The 21,507-nt window shown below is 37.1% G+C and overlaps 1 protein-coding gene across 1 annotated transcript in view; it reads right to left on the reverse strand.

Moving 5' to 3' along the window:
- The window catches only part of PARG (poly(ADP-ribose) glycohydrolase), a gene marked incomplete at both ends in the record, with an annotated part of 122,857 nt that overhangs the window by 35,641 nt on the left and 65,709 nt on the right, over positions 1–21,507 (reverse strand). Inside the window, 4 exons of the mRNA XM_080693586.1 lie at positions 883–1,030; positions 5,246–5,321; positions 9,572–9,632; positions 13,640–13,719. Coding sequence (XP_080549712.1) covers positions 883–1,030; positions 5,246–5,321; positions 9,572–9,632; positions 13,640–13,719 — 365 coding nt within the window. The remainder of the gene's footprint in view (positions 1–882; positions 1,031–5,245; positions 5,322–9,571; positions 9,633–13,639; positions 13,720–21,507) is intronic.

The following is a 21,507-nucleotide window of genomic DNA, read 5'->3' on the forward strand; positions in this document are numbered from 1 at the left end:
ACATATATTGTTAACGTGTTTTTATACTTACATAGTCTTCATACAGTATAACAAATCACTTTTTAAAATATATTTTTAATAGAAATATCAATTTCAAATTATAATGGGAAAAACAACATCCACAGTCAGGCCAGGTGTGGTGGCACACACTTGTAATATAGGTGCTTGGGAGGCTGAGACAGAAGGATCACACAGGTTAGAAGCCAGCCTCAGCTACTTAGTGAGGCTCTCAGAAACTTGGTGAGACTCTGTTTCCAAATAAAATATAAAATAGCTCTGGGAATATAGCCTGGAGGTAGAAAATCCCTGGGTTCCACCTTCAGTACCACACACACAAAAAAGAAAAAACGAAAAAAAAAAAAAATCTACACTCAAAGGTATATTGCTATTTCTTCTTAAAAGATTGTCATAAAACTTCAGACTGAAGAAAAATGACGATTTAGCCCTCATTCCTCAGATTATATAAAAAAAAAGGGGGGGGGATCAAATGTGTTGCTCTCGACATTTTAGAAAAATAAAATTAACAATTTCAAAAAGCAAGTATAGTCGCTGGGTGTGGTGGTGCACGCTTGTAATCCCCGCGCTTGGGAGACAGAGACAGGAGGATCGCGCAAGTTCAAAGCCAGCTGCGCACGCTGGCTTAGGAGACCCTGTTTCCAAATAAAAATGTAAAAATAGGTCTGGGAGTGTAGCCCGGAGGTAGAAGGGCTTCTAGGAACCCCAGTACCACCACCAAAAAAAAAAAAAGCAAGTATAATGAATAAAAACATTGGGACTAATTCCTATACAAGAAAAAGCTTTACCCAAGTAGCCTCTAATCTTCATGACAGATATTCACAGATAGGGAAAACAACCCCATGGTCCAGACTTTCTAAAACTGACCTGTGATAATAAGACATTCATTGTGATCCAGCACCTCAGTGAAAAGCCGTGAAACGATCAACTCAGGGTTGATTAAGAAGCGAATTTCTTCTTGCACAAGTCCCGCACTGGTTACTCCACCTCCAACAAAACGATTTGCAAAATCCACCTGTTTGGGAAAATGTGGTATGTTAAATTATGATCTAAAATATTTAGAAATATGATAAAGCACTGGGTCCTGTAAGTTTCGATCTTCTTTTCCTTTTTCGTGAAAACCAGTCCCTAAATTAGAAATCTTTCCAAGGAGGATCTATTAAAACATATTTGTATCTTCCAAAATAAGTGATAAGGGAATCTAAAACTAACTTTACAAAATAGTAGAACAATAATATGAATTAGGCCAGATGTAGTGACACGTGCTCTAATATACTATACTCTAGTATACTCAGGAGGTTTGCAAGTTTAAGACTAGCCTGGGCAACATAGCAAAACTCTTTCCTAAAGACAAGAGCCTCCCACCCACCTCTCCAAAGAAAGAAATATAATTTTTTAATTTTTGTGGCGCTGGATATTGAACCCAGGGATATTCTACCTCTGAGCTATACCCCAACAAGATTTTTTTATTCTTTCTTTTGAAACAGGGTCTCACTATGTTGCAGAGGGCCTCACTAAGTAGTTGATGGTGGCTGCAAACCTGGATCCTCCTGTCTTAGCCTACCAAGTACTGGGATTAGAAGTGTACACCTCCATGCCTGGCATAAAATATGAATTTTTTACCATGTGAAGTGAGAGAACTTAACAGAGAGCAAAGCTGTTGTTTTTCTTGTTTGTGTTGTGAGGTCCTGGGGATTGAACTCCGGAGGAAACATACCACTGGTATATTCTTGAAATAAATTACTATAGAGAACTATATATATATATATATATATATATATATATATATATATATATTTTTTTTTTTTTTTGGTACTGGGGTTCCTGGAAGTCCTTCTACCTCTGGGCTACACTCCCAGACCTAGTTTTACATTTTTATTTGGAAACAGGGTCTCCTAAGCTAGCGCGTGCGGCTGGCTTCGAACCTGCGCCATCCTCCTGTCTCCGCCTCCCAAGCGCGGGGATTACAAGTGTGCGCCACCATGCCTGGCCTATATTTGGATTTTTAATCCTGTGTACAAAAAGCAATGCTAAAACAAACAAAATAAAACCAACCAAGCAATTAACAACAAAAACAACAACAAAAACAACCCCAAGTAACTCTTCAGCTTATATTGAAAAATAAAATAATTTTGGTGAAAGTGTTGATTAGAATTATTTAGTATATAGCCGGGCGTGGTGGCGCATGCTTGTAATCCCCGCGCTTGGGAGGCAGAGACAGGAGGATCGCGCAGGTTCGAAGCGCGTGCTGGCTTAGGAGATACTGTTTCCAAGTAAAAATGTAAAAATAGGTCTGGGAGTGTAGCCCGGAGGTAGAAGGGCTTCTAGGAACCCCAGTACCACCAAAAAAAAAAAAAAAAAAGAATTATTTAGTATATATGAGGCCTTTATGCAATGTTTGATTCAGTAAATATTTATTGAGTACTGTGCTGAGAACCAGGGGATACAAGGTGAGTATGAAATACACAGCTCCTGGCTTCATGGGATTTGCAATCTAGATGGGAGTCAAGAATGTAAGCAGAATAATGAGATGATTAAAGAATCCATTAGTACATATTTAATACTTTCTATATAATAGAATTAAGTAAAATCTGAATATGGGAGAAAGACAGGTAACTTTTTTTTTTTTTGCAGGTCTGGGGATGGAACCCAAGGGCATTTGACCTCCGAGCTACACTCCCTGCCCTGTTTTTTATTCTTTATTTTGAAACAGGGTCTCATTAAGTTGTGGAGAACCTAAGTAGTTGAGGCTGTCCGTGAACCACAATCCCCTAGTCTCAGCCCCCGAGACATGTAACTTTTAAGAGGACATGGAGTTCAGTCTAGAGTGAGAGGATATGCAGCCTGAGGAGCAGTGGCAGTACAGGATGTGGGGGAAACCAGTTGTACATTATGTCAATAGGTAGAGTTGGTAGCAAAGTGGTCTGGGGGTCTAGAGAATTTTTACCTCATTTTGAAGGCTCTAAGAAAGATTTATAGAACAACTGGACCAGTTTAGTAAGATAATGTAGGTTATAGTTTAAAGAATAAACAGGAAATTAATAAAACTGAAAGCAGAGGTTACTCTGATAACTACAGAATAGCTTGCATAAGACCTACTTGGGCAGTGGCAAAGTAAAGGAAAGAGAGGAGATCCAGCAAAACAAAGAAATGGACGGCATTTGAGAATTGAGAGGTCAGCTAAGTGTTTACAAGTGCAATGCTACTGCAGACACCAACGAGAAAGTAAGGAGGTGTACAATCAGCCTACCTGTGTTCTCACTGGAATAGGGTCTATGGCAAATGAAAAGGTAACACCTCCCCAACTTCTGTACTACTTGCTAATGATCATGAAAGGCCTGCAATGTGCATGCTATTGCTCACTCTTTGAAAGAAGGGCAACAACATCAATTAATTGAAACACGCACCTCTCAAAGCAGGGGTCTTTAAGAAAATCAAAGTTCCTAATACTTAAAAAAGTCCTTAATAAAAGGCTCTCTATAACAGGTGAGAAACCTGTTCCAGTACATGAAAGCAAGCATATGAGTACTTCTTTATTTCTAGCCAGTCATTTTACAAGTCTCTTTACTTTAAAGCTACTTGTTCAGATTACTTAGCTTCTGAATTATAACCTGATGAAAAGAAGGAAATGATAACGCTCCTTAGAGAGGTTCTGTTGTTGTTGCCATTCAGCATAATGTGATTTGTGTGCTACCCAAGGAGCCTTGCAGCATTGCAACACAATACTCCCTGGTCTCCTGCGGAGGCGAAGTATGAGTAGGGAGAACAATTAATAGTGCTGGAGCCTTTCTGGTATTCTTTTCATCCACTGAGGCCTCACATTTCATCTATAATATATTCCAGGGAAGTGGGGAGAATCTCAACCTTGGCTGTTGTTAAATAATTCCTTGTTGAACTGTACTGTAATGAAAGGTCAGCACTCCTGTGGTGCTAACTAGCAGTAGCTTTGTTTAGTTCATGTGTATTAAAGACTCCCTTGTTTTTTCCAAGACTTTGATGTAGAAGCGAACTTCATAAGAGAGGGAATGTGGGGGAGCATGGTATTCATTTGAAACAGTTTTTAAGCACATCATAAAGTTATTTAAGTAGAAGAAAAAGCATATGATTATATGAATACTAAATATATTTTTATTTTTATGAAAGTTAAGCATAGGACAAATTACTAATTCGGTTATCCTAAGTACTTTTTATTAATAAGCTGAAATAATCATGGAGAGAAAGTAATCTAAAAAAAATAGTTTGCTTCTTTAAAGATTTTATTTCCAAATATATGTAAATAAGAGGCCATTCTAAAAAGAAACTGTTCATTAGTCAGTTGCAACATATGTATGTGATAACTGCAAATCAGTCTAGTTAAATCCATCTATTTTCTCAAACTTTTATTTAGCATCTGACCTAATGTAAGCCTCAGATAATCTAAGAAAAATCAGCTATTCCTAGTACAAATGAAATGATATGCAAGCTTCTTTCAAAGAGAACTAAATTTATAATGCTCTTATAAATGGAATTAAAAGCATAAAACATCAACACAAATTAAAAAACCTCTAATGTAAAATATGTGCAAAAGTTATGACATTTTAAAGCTAGATATGTGGGGTATTTTGTTAATATCTTTTTCCCAAAAATCTTTAAACAAATGACAATAACAACAAAGATTAAGGAACAGACAGAATCATCTGCTCTTAACAAGCAAAAGACATTAACAAGCACGGTAAGCGCATGTGTTTAGAACTCTTACATATGGTAGAGACACCTTTCTTATCCATCAGTTTTAGATGTCTGCCTCCCAGACCTGAACAAGGCTGTTGGTGGCAGAAAAACATCTCAAGCTGGTCATCATTTGAAATAGAGTAAGAGCCTTTAAAGAAAAAGAACAAAACTGCCTGGTGACAACCTGTCAGGAGCATATTCTGGGAACTTCCTCCTCTGTCAATCTGCAATCAATGTCTGAACCGAGAGGACTGATGATGTCCAGATCTTGGGACTTTGTGTCAAAGGCTTTTTAAAGAGGCACATGTAAAAAAACAGAGCGCATACATTGGCAAATAACAACATTACCCAGGCTGTCAAAGTGATCTGTTTGGTGTTTTCTTCCATCCTGCTATCATACTTCTTTGCATTAAATCAGTTTAGAAGACAAATAAACAGCTTCTCAAGTTTTTTTTTCTTGCTGTCATAAGCCTGACAATAGAAAGTCTTAAGCACACTCACTCAATTAATATCCACCTACCTGTAGCATGCCTCTGCCATTCCCTTCTATGGTGCCTTCATAAGTAACATGCAGTCGTGTCAATGGCTTCTCACATCTATGATGTAAAAGGATATTCCCTTATTTTTTAATGATAAGTAATTCACTATAGACAAATATAAGAAAACTGAAACCATTTTAAATCTCAAAAACCAGAAACAGATGTCTATTGTCAACATACTTTGTACTGAACCTCCCAAACTCTCCCTTATGCAAATTTCTATCTATACATATTTAAATTAAGATGGGACAGTATAACTGTTCTTAAATTTGCTTTTCCTCTCTATAATATCAAAGTTTCTCTTCGTTAAGTAGTTGAAAAACTTTTCAAGATTAATCAAGATCTATAAAAATTATTATGCTAGAGTTGCATCCAAGGAAAAATATAAATCACTTGGCAATAAATTACTTATGATTCTCAGATATGTTCTTATTTCTACTAGGTTGATCACTGTGTGTCTATGGAAAGGTGTCTTGATGAAAATGCCTGCCACATGGGCATGGTGGCACACGCTTGTAATCCCTGTGCTTGGGAGGCTGGGACAAGAGGGTGCCAAGCCAGCCTCAGCTACTTAATGAGGCTCTCAGCAACTTAGTGAGACCCTGCTTCCAAATAAAAATAGAAAATAGGTCTGGGAGTACAGCCTGGAGGTAGAAAGCCCCTGGGTTCCACCCCCAGTACCACCAAAGGGAAAAAAAAGAACTGCCACAGAAATTCTGATCTAGCTGGACGTGGTGGTGCATGCTCATAATTCTAGTACTTGGGAGGCTGAGACAGAAGGATTGCAGGTTTGCAGCCAGCCTCAGCTACTTAGTGAGGTCCTGTTTCAAAATAAAGAATTTAAAAAAAAAAATGGGGCTGAGGATGTAGCTCCGCGGTAGAATGCCCTTGGGTTCAAAGATTCAATCCCCAGTATCTATCTATCTATCTCTCTCTCTCTCTCTCTCTCTCTCTCTCTCTCTCTCTCTCTCTCTCTCTCTCTCTCACACACACACACACACACACACACACACACGCGCGCGCGCGCACACACACAAACACACACACACACACAAAGAAAAAAAAAGAAAAGAAAAGAAATTCTAATCTCTGACATCTCTATATTAATACATTTGCCAGATAAGTACCTGAACAGCTATTTTTTTTTCCCCTTTCAAAAACTATGGTCACTGAAGTGTTGCCCCATCTTATCTTATATTAAAAATCAATTTCATTATACTGATGAAATTTGATGCTTATGTTTTTTCTTAACTAGATTTTCTTTTGATTGCTTGCTACATAAGAAATTATACTAGAGTAAAACAGAGAGGAGATCCAAACTCCTAATTTATATAAGGGCAGAAATAACTTTTTTTGGAGGTAGAGATAATTATATTAGACTAGGGACTGAACACAGAGGAGCATTCTACCTCTGAGCTAACATCCCCTATTTTGTTTTATTTGGAAACAAGGTCTCTCTACATTGCTCAAAGTCTTGCTAAATTACTGAGGCTGGCTTTGAACCTGTGATCCTCCTGTCTCAGCCTCCCAAGTACTGAGATTACAAGTGTGTGCCACCATACCCGGCAACATTAAAAAAAATAATAATTTAGAAGGTTAGTTGGGAAGCACTATTTACTTACTGAGATTTGCGTTCTTCCTAATTTTAATGTGTCAACGTATACCTCTGGCAAAAGTCTAGTCTATCCTATCCTAAGAGTTTTCTCTGTATTAACTAATTGAATTCTCAAAATAACATGATCACTTTCTCCTTCTATAGATGGAAAAGCAAAGCACAGAAACATTTAAGTAACCTGCTGAAGCTAATAAATAAAGCAGTGAAGACTTGAACCCAGGTAGCTTAATTCACTGGCCTAAGCTCTTAATCAGTATGTTATACTTTCAGAAAAAAAATATATAATCCCTGTAAAAAGTCCAAGCTTTGATTTTTTTAAAAAACTTTCTGTTCTTGGTCCTACTTTCCTAACCATTTTATTCAGTCAGAGGGAGACCACCTGTGAGGATACTACTGAAAAGATAAAGAAGTGTGGTCCAGAGATTTCTCCAAAACAGAAATTCCATCTGTTGGTAACTATTCTCCATAACTGGAGTTGGCAGCTGAATTATATTACAGTCCTCACTGTAATTATAAAATTATTTTTTGTTTGTTTCAAGTATCCTTCAACTTCCCGAGATAGGTCTCCTGGTCTAGTTCCAGCAGACCTTAAACACTGCTGCCCCAGGAATACAAAATACAGATTATTCTGGCTCTCTGTAATGAAATGAGCTAAGAGATGGGTTGATAATCAAAGGGCTAACTGTAGCATGCTAGAAACTGGTACTGGGAAAGGCCTCAAACTCCTCAAAGCTCCTATGAAAGACTAATAGAAGAATGAAGAAAAACAATCTTCTGGACTCTGGTCTGGCCAAATGGCAAAGCACAATGATACTTTTAATGCTACATCCACTGTCTAAAGAGAAACCAATAAATGGGGCTATGTCAAAAGCAGGTTTGGAACCCAAAAATGAGTAAGTCTGAAATTGTGTTCACTTTTTATTTATTTATTTATTTATTTATTTATTTATTTATTTATTTATTTATTTATTTTTGCGGTACTGCGGATGGAACCCAGTACCATTCTACCTCCGAGCTACACCCCAGCCCTATTTTTTATTCTTTATTTTGAAACAGAGCCTCACTGAGTTGCAAAGGGCCTCACTAAGTATAGCTGAGGCTGTCCGTGGACTACGATCCTCCGGTCTCAGCCTCCCCAATGCTGGTATTATAAGCATGTGCCACCACACCTGGCTTGTGTTCACTTTTTAAAATGGTCATATGGCAAGAAGGCATTTCTAAGATACATGCAGGAATGTTACATGTTAACAATAATTAGAAATTAGATTTATTGCAGCTCCAGAAAGAAAAACTAGGAATGAAGGCTGGTATTCTTTAGAAGAGAGATACTTTTAGTGACTGTGTTAGGTAATAACACAAGTAGCAAAAAAATAGAACAGACTGAGGTAAACATTAACTTTCCATCACTGAAGCTGTTCAGTCTCCTTATGTAGAAAGTGTTAAGGAGCCAATTGGTATTTTTAGTGGATAGTTGGGTTACATGACATTCATCACGATTCCAAAACGCTACCCATCTTGTCTGCCTTTTCAGGCTCAATTTCTCTCCATGTTTTTTCAGGTCCATTCATCTTTTATCCATTTCTCCCTGTTAATGATCATTTCAACCATGCACTCAGCTTTCTGAAGTCAACCCTTCTTTCACCTCACAGATCAATGTCTTTGATGAATGAAAACTTTATAATAAAGCCACCTATATAGACATGTCTTCTCCAGTTAACTTCTCTTTAAGAGGGATTCCCTTCATCTCTAATTCTAAGCAAAACTATTAAAATAATAAAAAATTATTAAAAAGTAAAAATGGGAAGCACTGGTTAACATGAAAGGTACGCCACAAAAATGCACGTAGTAAATGAACATGTACTCACCAGCATTTCAAACCTGATCCACAGTTTATTTTATTTTTAATTTTTTGTAGTATGCAGTATTGAATCCAGGGGCATTCTACCTCTGAGCTATACTCCAGCCCTATTTTATATTTTACTTTGAAACATGGCCTAGCTAAGTTGCTGAAGGGCTTGGTAAGTCTCAAACCTGCTATCTTCCCGTGTCAGCCTCCAAGTACTAGGATTTATAGATGTGCACCACCATGGCCAGACTGACTCACAGCTCCTTAAATGCACTCAGGATGTGCTTATATTAAGGGATGTGTTAACTATTTAAAAGTATAAAAGATCTTACACATCTGAATTAACTTAGATTCTTACTCTCTTCAGCGTTTTCTTATCTGAAAACATAGCAAATTAGCAACTTCCACAAAAACCTGCCAATATACAAAGAACCAAACCTCAAAATTCTTTACTCAAACAAATTGTAAAACAATCAGTTTACTTTTCAGCTTATTAAAACTTTCCCTAATCTTGTCCTCCAGAAAGAATAACCATAAAATACAAACACTGACCACAAAAGGGTAAGGAGGAACATTTCTATTTAGTATTAGTGTCTTCACACACAAAACTCCTTAGTTCTAAACAAAGCTAAGGCAAAATAGTCGACATTAAAGGGCTGCAGATTTTGATTCAAAAGATACAACTTCTCTAACAATGAGAACTAACATTTACGAGAAGATACTCCCAGCATGAGGGCAATTAGTGGTTGAAAGGGCATCTTTCTAAGGGGTATAAGATAGAATTTTTTTTATGTTACAAGAGTCCTTCTAATTCTAAGGGTCTAAAATTATTTTCATTGTTATTACCTTTCCCATTCTGGAAAATCTTCAAGACTTTGTCTTGTAAATGTCACCAACCCTGTAGGTTCTACAAAAGAAAAGAAAAAGATGCAAAAAATAGTCAATTTTAATATATAATATTTATTTAGGAAATATTTACTATTTATATTGAATATGTATGTATTTTTTCAGTAAAAGGACAAGTCTAACTATGGCTAGAAAACAAATGAGGAAGTACCAAGCCTACTATACAGTTATCCCTCATCATCTGTGGGAAATTTGTTCCAAGACCCTACTTGTAGATACCCAAATCTCTGGATGTTTAGTACATCATAGTGACAAATAACTTAAGCACATCCTTCTATATACTTTAAATCTTTTCTAGATTACTTAAAATACCTTCCACAACTTAAATGCTAGGTAAATTGTTATTAGACTTTATTATTTAAAGAATAATAACAAGAAAAAATAGTCTATACATGTTGAATAGAGACACAATTTGCTAAAGATGATTTTCAATGCATTGTAAGTTGAATCGACAGATGGGAAATCCCCAGATAAAGAGGTCCACCTGTATAAGAAAATATTCATGTAAAATAATGTTATCTTTACATTAGGAGCTATTTTTTTTTTCAGTACTAGAGATGGAACCCAGGGGCATTCTACCTCCAAGCTATACCCCCTGCCCTATTTTTTATTCTTCATTTGGAAACCGTGTTTCACTGAGTTGCAAAGGGCTTCACTAAGTAACTGAGGCTGTCCTCGAACCGCGATCCTCTGGTCTCAGCCTCCCAAATGGTGGGACTACAAGTGTGTGCCACCACACCTGGCTAGGAGCACCTTTTATAAAATAATAAGCCTCCGCTAAACAAAACTATACAAATAACAGTATAAGAGTAAGATCTGAGAGCTGGTACTGTTTGATGATGGTTTCTTAACTAAACATACTTTTGAAAACATAATTGAAAAAGATGCATAGTTGGTATAGCTTAAGCAATAAAGAAACTGAATTTCAATTTGTAGACTCCTTTTCAAGTAAAAGCCTTAAACCCACACTTTAACATAGGTGCATAACTAAGACATTTATGTGCTTTGTGGTAAAATGTCTAAGATTTAACAAGGACACCTCTGGCATGTTCTTCGGACTTAGTACAGCTAAACCCTGGGCTTAGATGATAGGCAACTGAATAGGCACCTTGGCTAGAAGGGAAATTGCTGTGCTGCTAGAGTTTTCAGAGAAAAGATGATATAGCAGTCAATATTTTTGAGGATCAGATTTTTTTTGTTAGGTTTACTTTTTTGCTTCTTTAAGTAAAATATAAATTAGCTGGCCAGAAGTAATCTGTCTGTCTCAACTCAAAGAACAAACTAAAAAGGCCATGCCATTTCTGTTTTTTTTTCTGTTAACAAAGAAAACAAAAAGGTTCTTAAGCAGAGACTGAGATGTCAGGAACCATTAGTGATAATGGTCAGCAATGCAAGCTTGGCAACAACTTCATTCCTATAAACAATTCCACATTTCCTTACTCCCAGGATCATGCAATGACTAAAATCATGTGGCAAAGCTATATTAATTAGAAAACAGAACCTTTTGTTAATATGAGCCTTAAAATATTCCTTAGACAGCTAACTTTAAAACAGATGGAAACTAATGTGTATCTTGGCATTCAATCAATTGGCAGCAGAAAACATTAAATGTCTTTCAATATATACTAAGAGAGATCAAACAGTGTGTGTGTGTGTGTGTGTGTGTGTGTGTGTGTGTGCGCAAAGCAGGAGAAAAGGCAGAAGGTTAAGGTTTCTAGATATAATTATTAGCTTTTTCTATAAAAAAGCAACACTCACTTCAAAACAGGGTGTTCTAGCTAATCAGAAACGTCCCTTAATGAAACATATGCTACATATGAAGTATTGTTTCTAAATATGTGACCTATAAGATACTTGAACTATAGTGGAAATAATTCAGAAGGCTCTTTAAAATCTTTGTCTCAAGATCCTCACCATGAATATAAAATATAGATGTTTAACAACACTGAAAAGTTGGTCCTGATGGAATTATGTTTTATCAATTCTAAAATGCATGTTTTTCACACATTAAATTTCTGAAAGTGTCTTTAATAATGGAGATATCTCTCATGGGTCTGAATTAAGGTAGAATTTTCCTAAAGACAGGCATCTATTTCTGTAGTCACCTGGAGGCATCACCAATCTGAGGCCATCTAAATTTAAACCCTCCCTTGAAGGCCTTTGTGTGCCACTGTAGAATAGGACACCAGACCTGATAACTCAACCAGTGCCAAGGCTAGAGCTTAAAAGTTTTTGTATTGTTCCTTTTCTGCACAACAAGGTTTATTTCTCATTTATCTATGATGTTTGGTGTAACAGCTTTGTGTGACAAGTTCCCTAGGAGACTCATCCTGAGCGTTCTCTGCTTTTTAGAGGAATATAATATGATGACACTGCCTACCATTTATGATGAGTTAGATTTAATGAAACATGGTACTGTAAATAAGTTTCTGAAGTCTCTATTTAATAGGCTCCAGAACTTCTATACAACTAATCATTATACTGCAAGTCTCTTTTATTCCCCTTAGTACTTCCTCTGTAAGCCATAGTGTAACACTATGAAAGCTTAGAGCACATTTCTACAAAAACCTAGATTATCACATATAGTGAAAAGCCTAGAAGTATAATATCTAATTACAATTTATTTCTTCAAGCTAACTCCCAAGACTTATGATGGTTTATATATTTCTAGTTAAAAAAAAGTATTTGAAATCCTAAAACAGAAGGGCAAATTACCTTTAAGGGAAAGTATACATGATTTGATGTTCAAAACAGAAAAATAAACTCTAAATTACTTATAATAATCCTATTTAGATTCAAATAGCAAAAGAAAATAGTTACCTTTCTAACAAATCATTACAAATTCTAATTTGATTTTGTGTCTCATAAGCCTGAATAATTCTGCATTTTCTGTAGTATTTTATTCAGTATAGGCACAAAAGTAAAATTCAGTAAGCTAAGAGATAAGTACTCCTCTACCCCCCCAAAAGATTTTTCCCTTAAATATCAAAAGGGTAACTGATTTCTTTCCAAAATTTGAATAATGTCCAACAGCATTACATTCAAAAGGAAAAAAACAGAAGTAGACAGCAATGTGATATATTAAAAGGGTATGAAAAAAATTAGAGTAAAGTGATTCTAAGACACGATTTAAGACAATCCCACAAGCTGGATGACAAGTAAAAAGAACTCATTTAGCTTGACCAGAGCTGACCTGACCTGCTTAGCAAAAGGAAACTTTCAAGTGCTCTGGTTTCCTTTATTATCAACTTCTAGAAAAAGTGATCCATTTATAACCACTAACATTAAATATACATCTTTCTGTTTAATATCTCCAATTACCTTATCAGTTATATCATTATTATTTGACTTCAGAGATGAGAAACCTGAACCACAGAGGTGTTCCACCTGGCCAGAATCATTTAGCTCCTGAAGTATGAGTAGCAACAGCAGTCCACTGTAGGCTGGTCCTCACCAGCATTTCAAGAACATTTACTGCTGTGCCTCCATTGCTGCCCTCCAGTTCTGAGACAGCAGGATGGCTAAGGTCTACCAGTTACACAGACATGTAAACATTAAGTGCAACCTAGTTTTATCTCTATGTGGGCACAAAGGAGAGGAAGGGGTGGGAGAATCATGAACTAGTCAACCTATACAAATGAACTCAAACTAGATACTGCTTCTTTAAATAAAAAGCATTTAATATGTATTTTCTGGTCGGTATACTTTCTCTTGAAAGTATCAATGTACTGTTTTTATTTATAAGAATCATTTGATGTATATTGCAGGTTTCAGAGTACTTGGGTTTGATTTCTGAGTATATAGAATCCACACACATCCATGTGTATACATAACATGCATAAAATATGGATTATAATACTGAATCACTTCTGTTCAAACGTGGTTTGGGCAAAAAGAAGCACTTTAAACAAACTGTTCCTCACCTTAAACAAATTGTTCCTCACAAGTTATTTGATTTGATCTATCCTCATAAGCAAGAAAAATTATAATAAGAATAAAAAGATTTACTTTTCTCTGTGACTCTTCGAAAGTAGCAGAAAAGTGTTTTAAGCTTCTCTGGTTTCCTTGATGAACGCCCTTCAAACAACCTGAAAGAGACCAAAAGTAAAAGAGGATAGAAGGTCATTTAAAATGCCTTAATGAGTCACAAAACACATGATCTATATTGCTGCCAAGTAATAAAAAGAATTCATCCAGAATATGATTCTGAAGCGATAGAAACTAAAACGCTGGTTTGGATTCAAAAGGCATCTGGAGAGAGCTGAAACCCACTAGGAGCCAGGCCCCTGAGAAGCTGCTGATGTGAGATGTCGAGCTCTACGCACCACTGTGCAATCCATCTTCTTCCAGAGAAAAGGCACCATTCGGTCTCCCAAGGCCAAGGCAGGCTGGTTAGAGTAAGGCCAGCTTCCCCAGTGCAAACACTACTTATAATAAGTTTTATTACTAGGTAGTTACATAAATGAATAAAAATTACATCTAAAAACATCCACACCTGAGTGTGTGTAGTACACCAAGGGGAGTGTGATCAGGAGAGTCACAGGCAGGTACAACAGGGTATGTGAGCTGAATGAGCAATCTTTGGTAAAAATAAAAAAAGGGGACCAGATCCAGTAGTGGAAGCATGCCTGTGCCCTCCCAGTGCCCACACACTGTAGCCGGAATCCCCAACATGGCTGTATATGGAGCAGGACCTGAGAGAGGTGGTAAAAGTTAAATGAGGTCCTAAAGTAGAGCCCTAATCTTACAGGACTGAGGTCCTTATAAGAGGAAGAGAATTCACTGTCACATGAGGACAGAGTAAGAAAGCAGTATGCTATAAGCTAGGATGAAGCCCTCACCTAGATTGGAACTGTCTAGTACTTTGATCTAGGATGTCTGGCCTTCAGAACCATGAGAAAATCAATTTCTGTTGTTAAGCCACCCAGCCTATGGTATTCTGTTGTGGCAGGTAGGGTTGACAAATACAGATCCTTTCCTTGGTAACCCAAACAGAGTACACCACATGTTCCAGCAACCTGCATTTGAACTACTAATTTTGTTTTCTTTGAAAAAATGTGGCATTGTTACTCTTAACACATAACTCAATTTGTCCTGAGGAAAGAGAAGCAGGGCTTTAGAAGCATCTGACTTGAGTAAGTAGCTCACTGAAAGACTTCGCACACAAAAGCAGGCTTTGTGCATAAAATCTAGCTTTCTAAAGGCATTTAAAAATTATGTGAAGATTCAGTGGCTATAAATGATGAGGATTCTCTGCCTCCAGTCATATACTCTGATTTTAAATCTAGAAACCCTTCAAGTAAAAGTCCATTTTAATAAGTGCTGAAATGGGTAACATTTTTCATGATTAGAAGAACAAGCTTATGTAACTATGGAGGAAGAGAAATGTTAATTTCATGGGAAAAAAAATCCTATTGAGCAACGGAAATGAATTAGGAAAAGGGAGGAAATGCAGATTTCAAATCATCCTGTTTACAATGACCTAAAATCTGTATTTAGGGTCAACTTCTGGAAAAACAAGTTATAGGAATATTTATTTCTTAAAAAGAACAATAATGTCAGCATTTTAACCTAATCTAAAATTTAATCTATTTTAAAAAATAGAGTGCCTGTGTGATCATGCTTGCTCATTTAAAGAACTTAAAATACTTAACATACATATTCTTACAACCCAGCTGGCAGCTGAACAAAGGCTCTCAGAGAGAACAGACTTCAACGTGATTTCTTCTGCAGTATGTCAACCAGAACACAGTTTGTTTAAATCAAAATGATAGTCAAACTGAAGAAGCTGCTTGGCAGTTTAATTAAACATTGTATATCAATAAATATGATTTACCAAATGAATACCTTGTGCTCTGTTGCAAAATTTCTTTCTAGGTTTACTACTTAGAACAGGAAAGAAGTATGATAATAAAAAGCAGGCAACACCTTTTTCTAGAGATGAACTGATGCACTGTACAATTTGATTAAAGGAAAAAAGTTCTTCTTCAATAGAACTATTGCAGGAGAGGGGAAAGGATTATTGCCTTTAAGGAATTATTCCCCAAACACAAAAAAGAAAGTGCTCCTCATTTCTATATGTGGTCAGCTGTGTAAAATCACATAAAAGTCTACATATTTCATAACCATGATGACAAATTATTAACCTCAGGAGTCTCTTGGGCCTTCAGATTTATTACCAAGTGATACGGCTGCTCCTGGAAGATTATACTGCTGCTATTACCACTACAAATGAGCACCAATGTTTATTTTTAAGTCCAAATCTTAAAGGTACAAATCAAGCAGAATCACAATGTATTTCATTTATTCATTGCTCCATGCCTTATTCAAATCACTGTGTGACCAAATATGCTTTCCACCTAAGCCAGGAAGGGTGTACATGTATATGTGTTTGTGCTATGTGTATGTAGGGTGGGGGTGAGTAAGGATAAAGTCACTGGGGAGGAAACAGGTTTAAACCCTTGTGACAATTATTAGACTACATTTTAAAGTACTATGTATTGCTACCCAAATAAAACAAGTTACCGTTTTATGGTAGCAAGTGAAAATATCAGAAATACCAGCAATGAGCATGAATGAACATCATCACAAGAATGCTGTACAATCTGAGAGGCTGTGTTTAGGAGAAGACAAAGGGACTGAGCACAGACGGCAAGGAGGGGGAAAGGCAGATGATGGGGAAGGAAAGACAAGTTGATGGAAATGGGGTTAGAGACAGAGGGAGGGTATGAGAAACAGACAAACACATAACAGGCACAGACAGCTCAGAGAGAGGGAGACTTTACAATAGCCAAGCATCTTCCCATTTTTAAATATCCCAACACTTTTCAGGTTTTTAAATCAGATCTTTCAGGTATATTTAGAGGCATATTTTGAGTCAACAACATGTAACTAAATATGCACATAAACCAGGCCATTAATAAGCCCTGTATATGAAGTGAATACATTTGGCATTCCACCAAATGATTATATTATTCTAAACAGCATATAGAAAAAGGCACCAAACTTTCTTCTAAACAGAACTGTTTGCATTTGGAAGGGAAGAAGTCAATCAAAGGTCAGATACTTATTAAATGATGCTTTTCTTTCCATACTTATAAAGAGAAACATAGTTTAATAAAATCTTTCCTGGACTGAATACTGATAACATTACTGGAACTGGATTCTAGTCACACACACCCATACCATTTAAAGTAAAGCATTAATCCCATTAGTGTTCAGTAAATCAGGCTTAAAGCAACTCCACTTTAAAACAGGAGCAAGTGGTAATACGGAATCCAGCCAGAATGACAGTGCTAGCTCCTCTGTGAGATGCTCTGCCATATGGCCCAAGCAGCATTTTCAATCCAGGGAAGAGGCAGATGTAAAAGCCTCCTGGGCTGACCACTGCTGAGACCCACAATTTATCTCCAACCATCTAGTTTCCATGCAATCTCAGAAGCATCAATGCTAATCACATTGGAAGCCTTTATATGAATGGTTAGGCCCTGAAAGGCAAGCAGGGGAAAAAGGTCAGGGATATTTAACATAACGAAGCAGGTCTGGAAGAACACAACAATAAATAATAAAGGAAGACTTATTCAATTTATTGACGTCAGCCTCCCACCACATACTTTAGCCATTTTTCTTATTCAATCAACTAGCTAGCTATACCTCATTTATAACACACACACACACACACACACACACACACACACACACACACACACACACACCTACCAGAAACTATAACCAGAAATACAAACTATGCAAAAAAGCAAACACCATGACAACAGGATGTGAGGCACAGCTAGCTAACCAAGTGGCTCATTCGATTAGGTACTAAATGAAAGAGGCACTCTTTGGGTTGTCTTCCATGTCTGGAGCACTCTCAGAGCACTCTGCTCTTGAAAGGCAGTGAGGAAACAGAAAGCACTGCGCTTAGGCAGAAGACAGTGTTCAAGGCCTAGCTGTGCTCACTAGTCACTTGCCTTCCCAAACCTTACCAGCATAAAAGCTTCCCTGTCTAGAAATGTTCAAAGGTGGAATCAGGAGTTGATTTCTAGCCACTGCTTCTGTTGTTAGTTGAGGTTCATTAATGTACAGACAGTCTCATAGTGAGAGGCCAGTGCAGACTGTGGCTGTTGGTGAGTTCCTGTAACAGTGGAGACAGCCAGAGGCCCATGGGCTTTAATTCATTTTCAATGTTGTACCCAAAAGAAAATCTCCTAGCTAGGAAGACAATGGTATGCCTGGCTTATCTTCAACAGACCTACTTAAACTTTTGTTTGGTAAAAATGTCATTAAGAGCCGAGCATAGTGGTGCACACCTATAATCCCAGTACTTGGGAGCCTGAGACAAGAGGATTTCATGTTTGACGTCAGCCTCAGCAACTTAGCAAAACCCTGTTTCAAAGTAAAAATAAATAAATAAATAAATAAATAAATAAATAAATAAATGGGCTAGGTGTATAGCTTAGAGATAGAATATTCCCAAATTCAATCTCCACTACCTCCACCTCCCCCCAAAAAAATTAAGTGTAAAATTAAATCCCTCATGGTCACTATGGATTTACACATGATTTGGGTTTCTTTACTAGATTAAGAATTATCCCTAAGGATTGTTCTCCATTTCTGAACAGATATGAGGTAAGAAGTTTTAATCTGGTTCGTGCAAAGGAAGACTTTGTAGTAGGGCAGTTAAGGGACATAGCTTCTGGAAGCAAACTATATCCTGAGTTGAATCCAGACTCTACCAGTTACTGTGTTAACTCAGTTAAGTGACCTACTTTCTCTAACCCTCCATCTCCACATGTGAAAAGTGAGAATAACAGCAGCAATATCTAATCAAAACCTGCTTCATAAGGCTGATGTGAGGATTAAGTAAAAATAATTCAGCAGTGATTTAGCACATGGTAAGCGCTGAAAAATTACCAATTACTGTTAAGAGAGATTATCATGCTAAAAAATTTCAGATATGCTAAGTAAGACCAGGTACCTTGGCTAAAATAAGACATAACACCCAGCAAAAAGTCAACATGTATTTCCATAAGTGCTTGTGCTGTTCTAATCTATATTCCTCTAAGAAAAATGGCCCAGCCTTGCTTCCCGTCAAGCCTAACTGGATGACACTCAGAGCCAACCTCAGGATAAATGACCATGCGTGATGAGAAAGATAACCATACACTGTAGGAGGCCATTGAGGCCTCGATCAGAAGTTCAGCAGGTCATGACAATAGAGTAACTGGTTTATAATGTTACACCTAATAAAACCAGAGAAAAAATATCAAGCTTCTACTCTGTAAGCTGATGAGATTTATCTGAATAGGACAAAGAATCCTTTAGTGCTACTGCAAGGTTAGCCTCCTAATGAGAACCAATATAACTTCTCTATACCTAAAGAAATCTAATTCCAAATATCCTTCCAAGAGCTTGAGCTGAAAGTCTAGTAACATTCCTAACTATTACATGCTAATCTATATGTCAGTTCCTATAGCTCAGGTGAAGTAAATGCCTATCCTCAAAGGAATCCAATGACAAAAAAAGTTCAGCTGCAAAGTATTTTAAATTAAGACATACATTAAAATTCAGCGGGACCAGGTAGCACGTATCTTCTCTTATTTTCTAAAGTGCGCCTGAAAATGTCCATAATAAAGCTTTCAAAAATAACTTTTAAGCCAGGCGTGGTGGTGCACATCTGTAATCCCAGTTCTTGGGAGGATGAGACAGGGGGATCGCGGGTTCGATGCTAACTTCAGCACACTATTGAGGCCCTTTCTCCAAATAAAAAGGGTTGGGATGTAGCCTTGAGGTAGAAATGTCCCAGGTTTCAATTCTCAGTACCAATTCCTCACACACGCGCACACACACACACACACACACACACACACACACACACACCTTTTAGAAAAGAAACTTTCTGATACAATCTTAACTTAGAAGATGCACAACAACAAGAAAGAAAGAAAGGAAGAAAGAAAGAAAAGAATGAAAGAAAGAAAGAAAGAAAGAAAGAAAGAAAGGTCTACAATTTAGTTGAACAGCTCATCTCCTAAGAAAGCCTATAGCTATGGCATCAGGTTTCTCTTAGGGAGTGTCAAGATAAGCACAGTAGCTGACTACTCACTCCACAGAAATAATTTATAAATGGCCACCAAGACACAGCAAACCCTAAAGGGTTAATAATTACAACTGCTTTTCACAAAAAACAAAACCAGAAAATAAACCCAGATCCACTGGGATTTCCTTGGTTAGAAATTTTATAATTCACAGCACTCTGGCAAATTATATACTTGATCAAATATTTCTTATAAATAGAGTGTTTACATTTTGAAGATTCCTTACTACAAATAGGACTAATGTTCTTCACACAAACAGGTAATACTATTTCTAAAACATTAAATTTCCACTTTACTTACATAAAGAATCGGCCATTTCCTGTTCTATATCAAAAAAGAAAACTTGTAAGAGATGCACATCTTTAATTTCTAGTGAGTTTCCTTCCATGAGAGAGAAAATGTTTTAATAACCTTTTTCTTTTTTGTGTGTGGTATTGGGAATGGAACTCAGGGGCCTTCTATCTGTGGGCTATACCACCAGACCTATTTTATTTATTTGGAAACAGGGTCTCACTAAGTTGGTGAGTGCCTCACTAAGTTACTGAGGCTGGATTTGAACCTGCGATCCTCCTTTCTCAGCTTCCCAAATACTAAGATTATAAGTATGAACCACCACACTTGGCTTTTTAGTAACTTTTTCTAATAAGCAAAAATAAATAAATAATATATATGTATAATATATTTAACAAACAGGTTCCTTATACAACTGTAATCAATAGATAGCAATGTTTTATTTTTTCTTCATCCTATCCCACATACTAAAGAAATCAAAATCAAAATGTACATTTAATGACATGTGGCTTAAAAATAAGTACCTCATAAGATATAGTTTGAGAAGGGAAAGACTGTTACAGTCTAAGCATTCAGCTAACAACCAGCTCTGTACCTCAGAACCAGTCAATCTGTTAGATTTACTTTTATTCTTTCAATATGAATTTACTGAAGGTCTATAACACATGAGGTTTTGTGAAAACAAACAGGACAAATAAGATCCCTGTTGCACTGAAAGGTTTATTTATTTTTTAATTAATTAATTAATTAATTAATTAATTTTGGTGGTACTGGGGCTCCTGGAAGCCCTTCTACCTCCGGGCTACACCCCCAGACCTATTTTATTTTTGGAAACAGGGTCTCTTAAGCCAGCTCCACTGGCTTCAAACCTGTGCTATCCTCCTGTCTCCAGGGCGGGGATTACAAGAGTGCGCCACCATGCCTGGCGCACTGAAAGGTTTAAAGAAACAGTTTTAACAAAGCAGAGTAGGTGATATGGTAAGAAAAAGACTTAAAAGGTAACATATCTGGTTGTACTAAACCAGTTCTCTCCAGGCCAGTCTTATACTCTCACACTGAATACCCCTTTCAGTGCTGTCTACACTGTCCCAGCCACTGTCCTCTACCTCCTGGAACACAGATAGCATACCTGAGTGGGTAAACTCATGCACCCTGGCCCCTCTCCACTTGATTCCCACATTATAGTCCATCTGACCACGTGAAAGTACTTCCAGGATTTTCCCCTTCTTCCTGACGGCCTACCTGCACAGCATGTGCTGGCCCCCACCTCCTTCTGAAACCTGTCCTCTCTTCCTGCTGCTTCTCACTCAGTGCTACAAGCACACTAGTCTTCTCTCCGCCCCTGGCCATGTCCTTCTTTTTATAGGGCTCTTCCTTAGAACACAATAACTTCACCTTTCATCCTTTGCAGAAGCTCCCCTACTCATCCTTTTGTATTTAGTTCAAAAATTGTTTCCTCAAGCAAAGTTTCCTTTATTTAATGATATG

Source organism: Muscardinus avellanarius, assembly GCF_963383645.1.
Source record: "Muscardinus avellanarius genome assembly, chromosome: 4".
Classification (NCBI taxonomy): Eukaryota; Metazoa; Chordata; class Mammalia; order Rodentia; family Gliridae; genus Muscardinus; species Muscardinus avellanarius.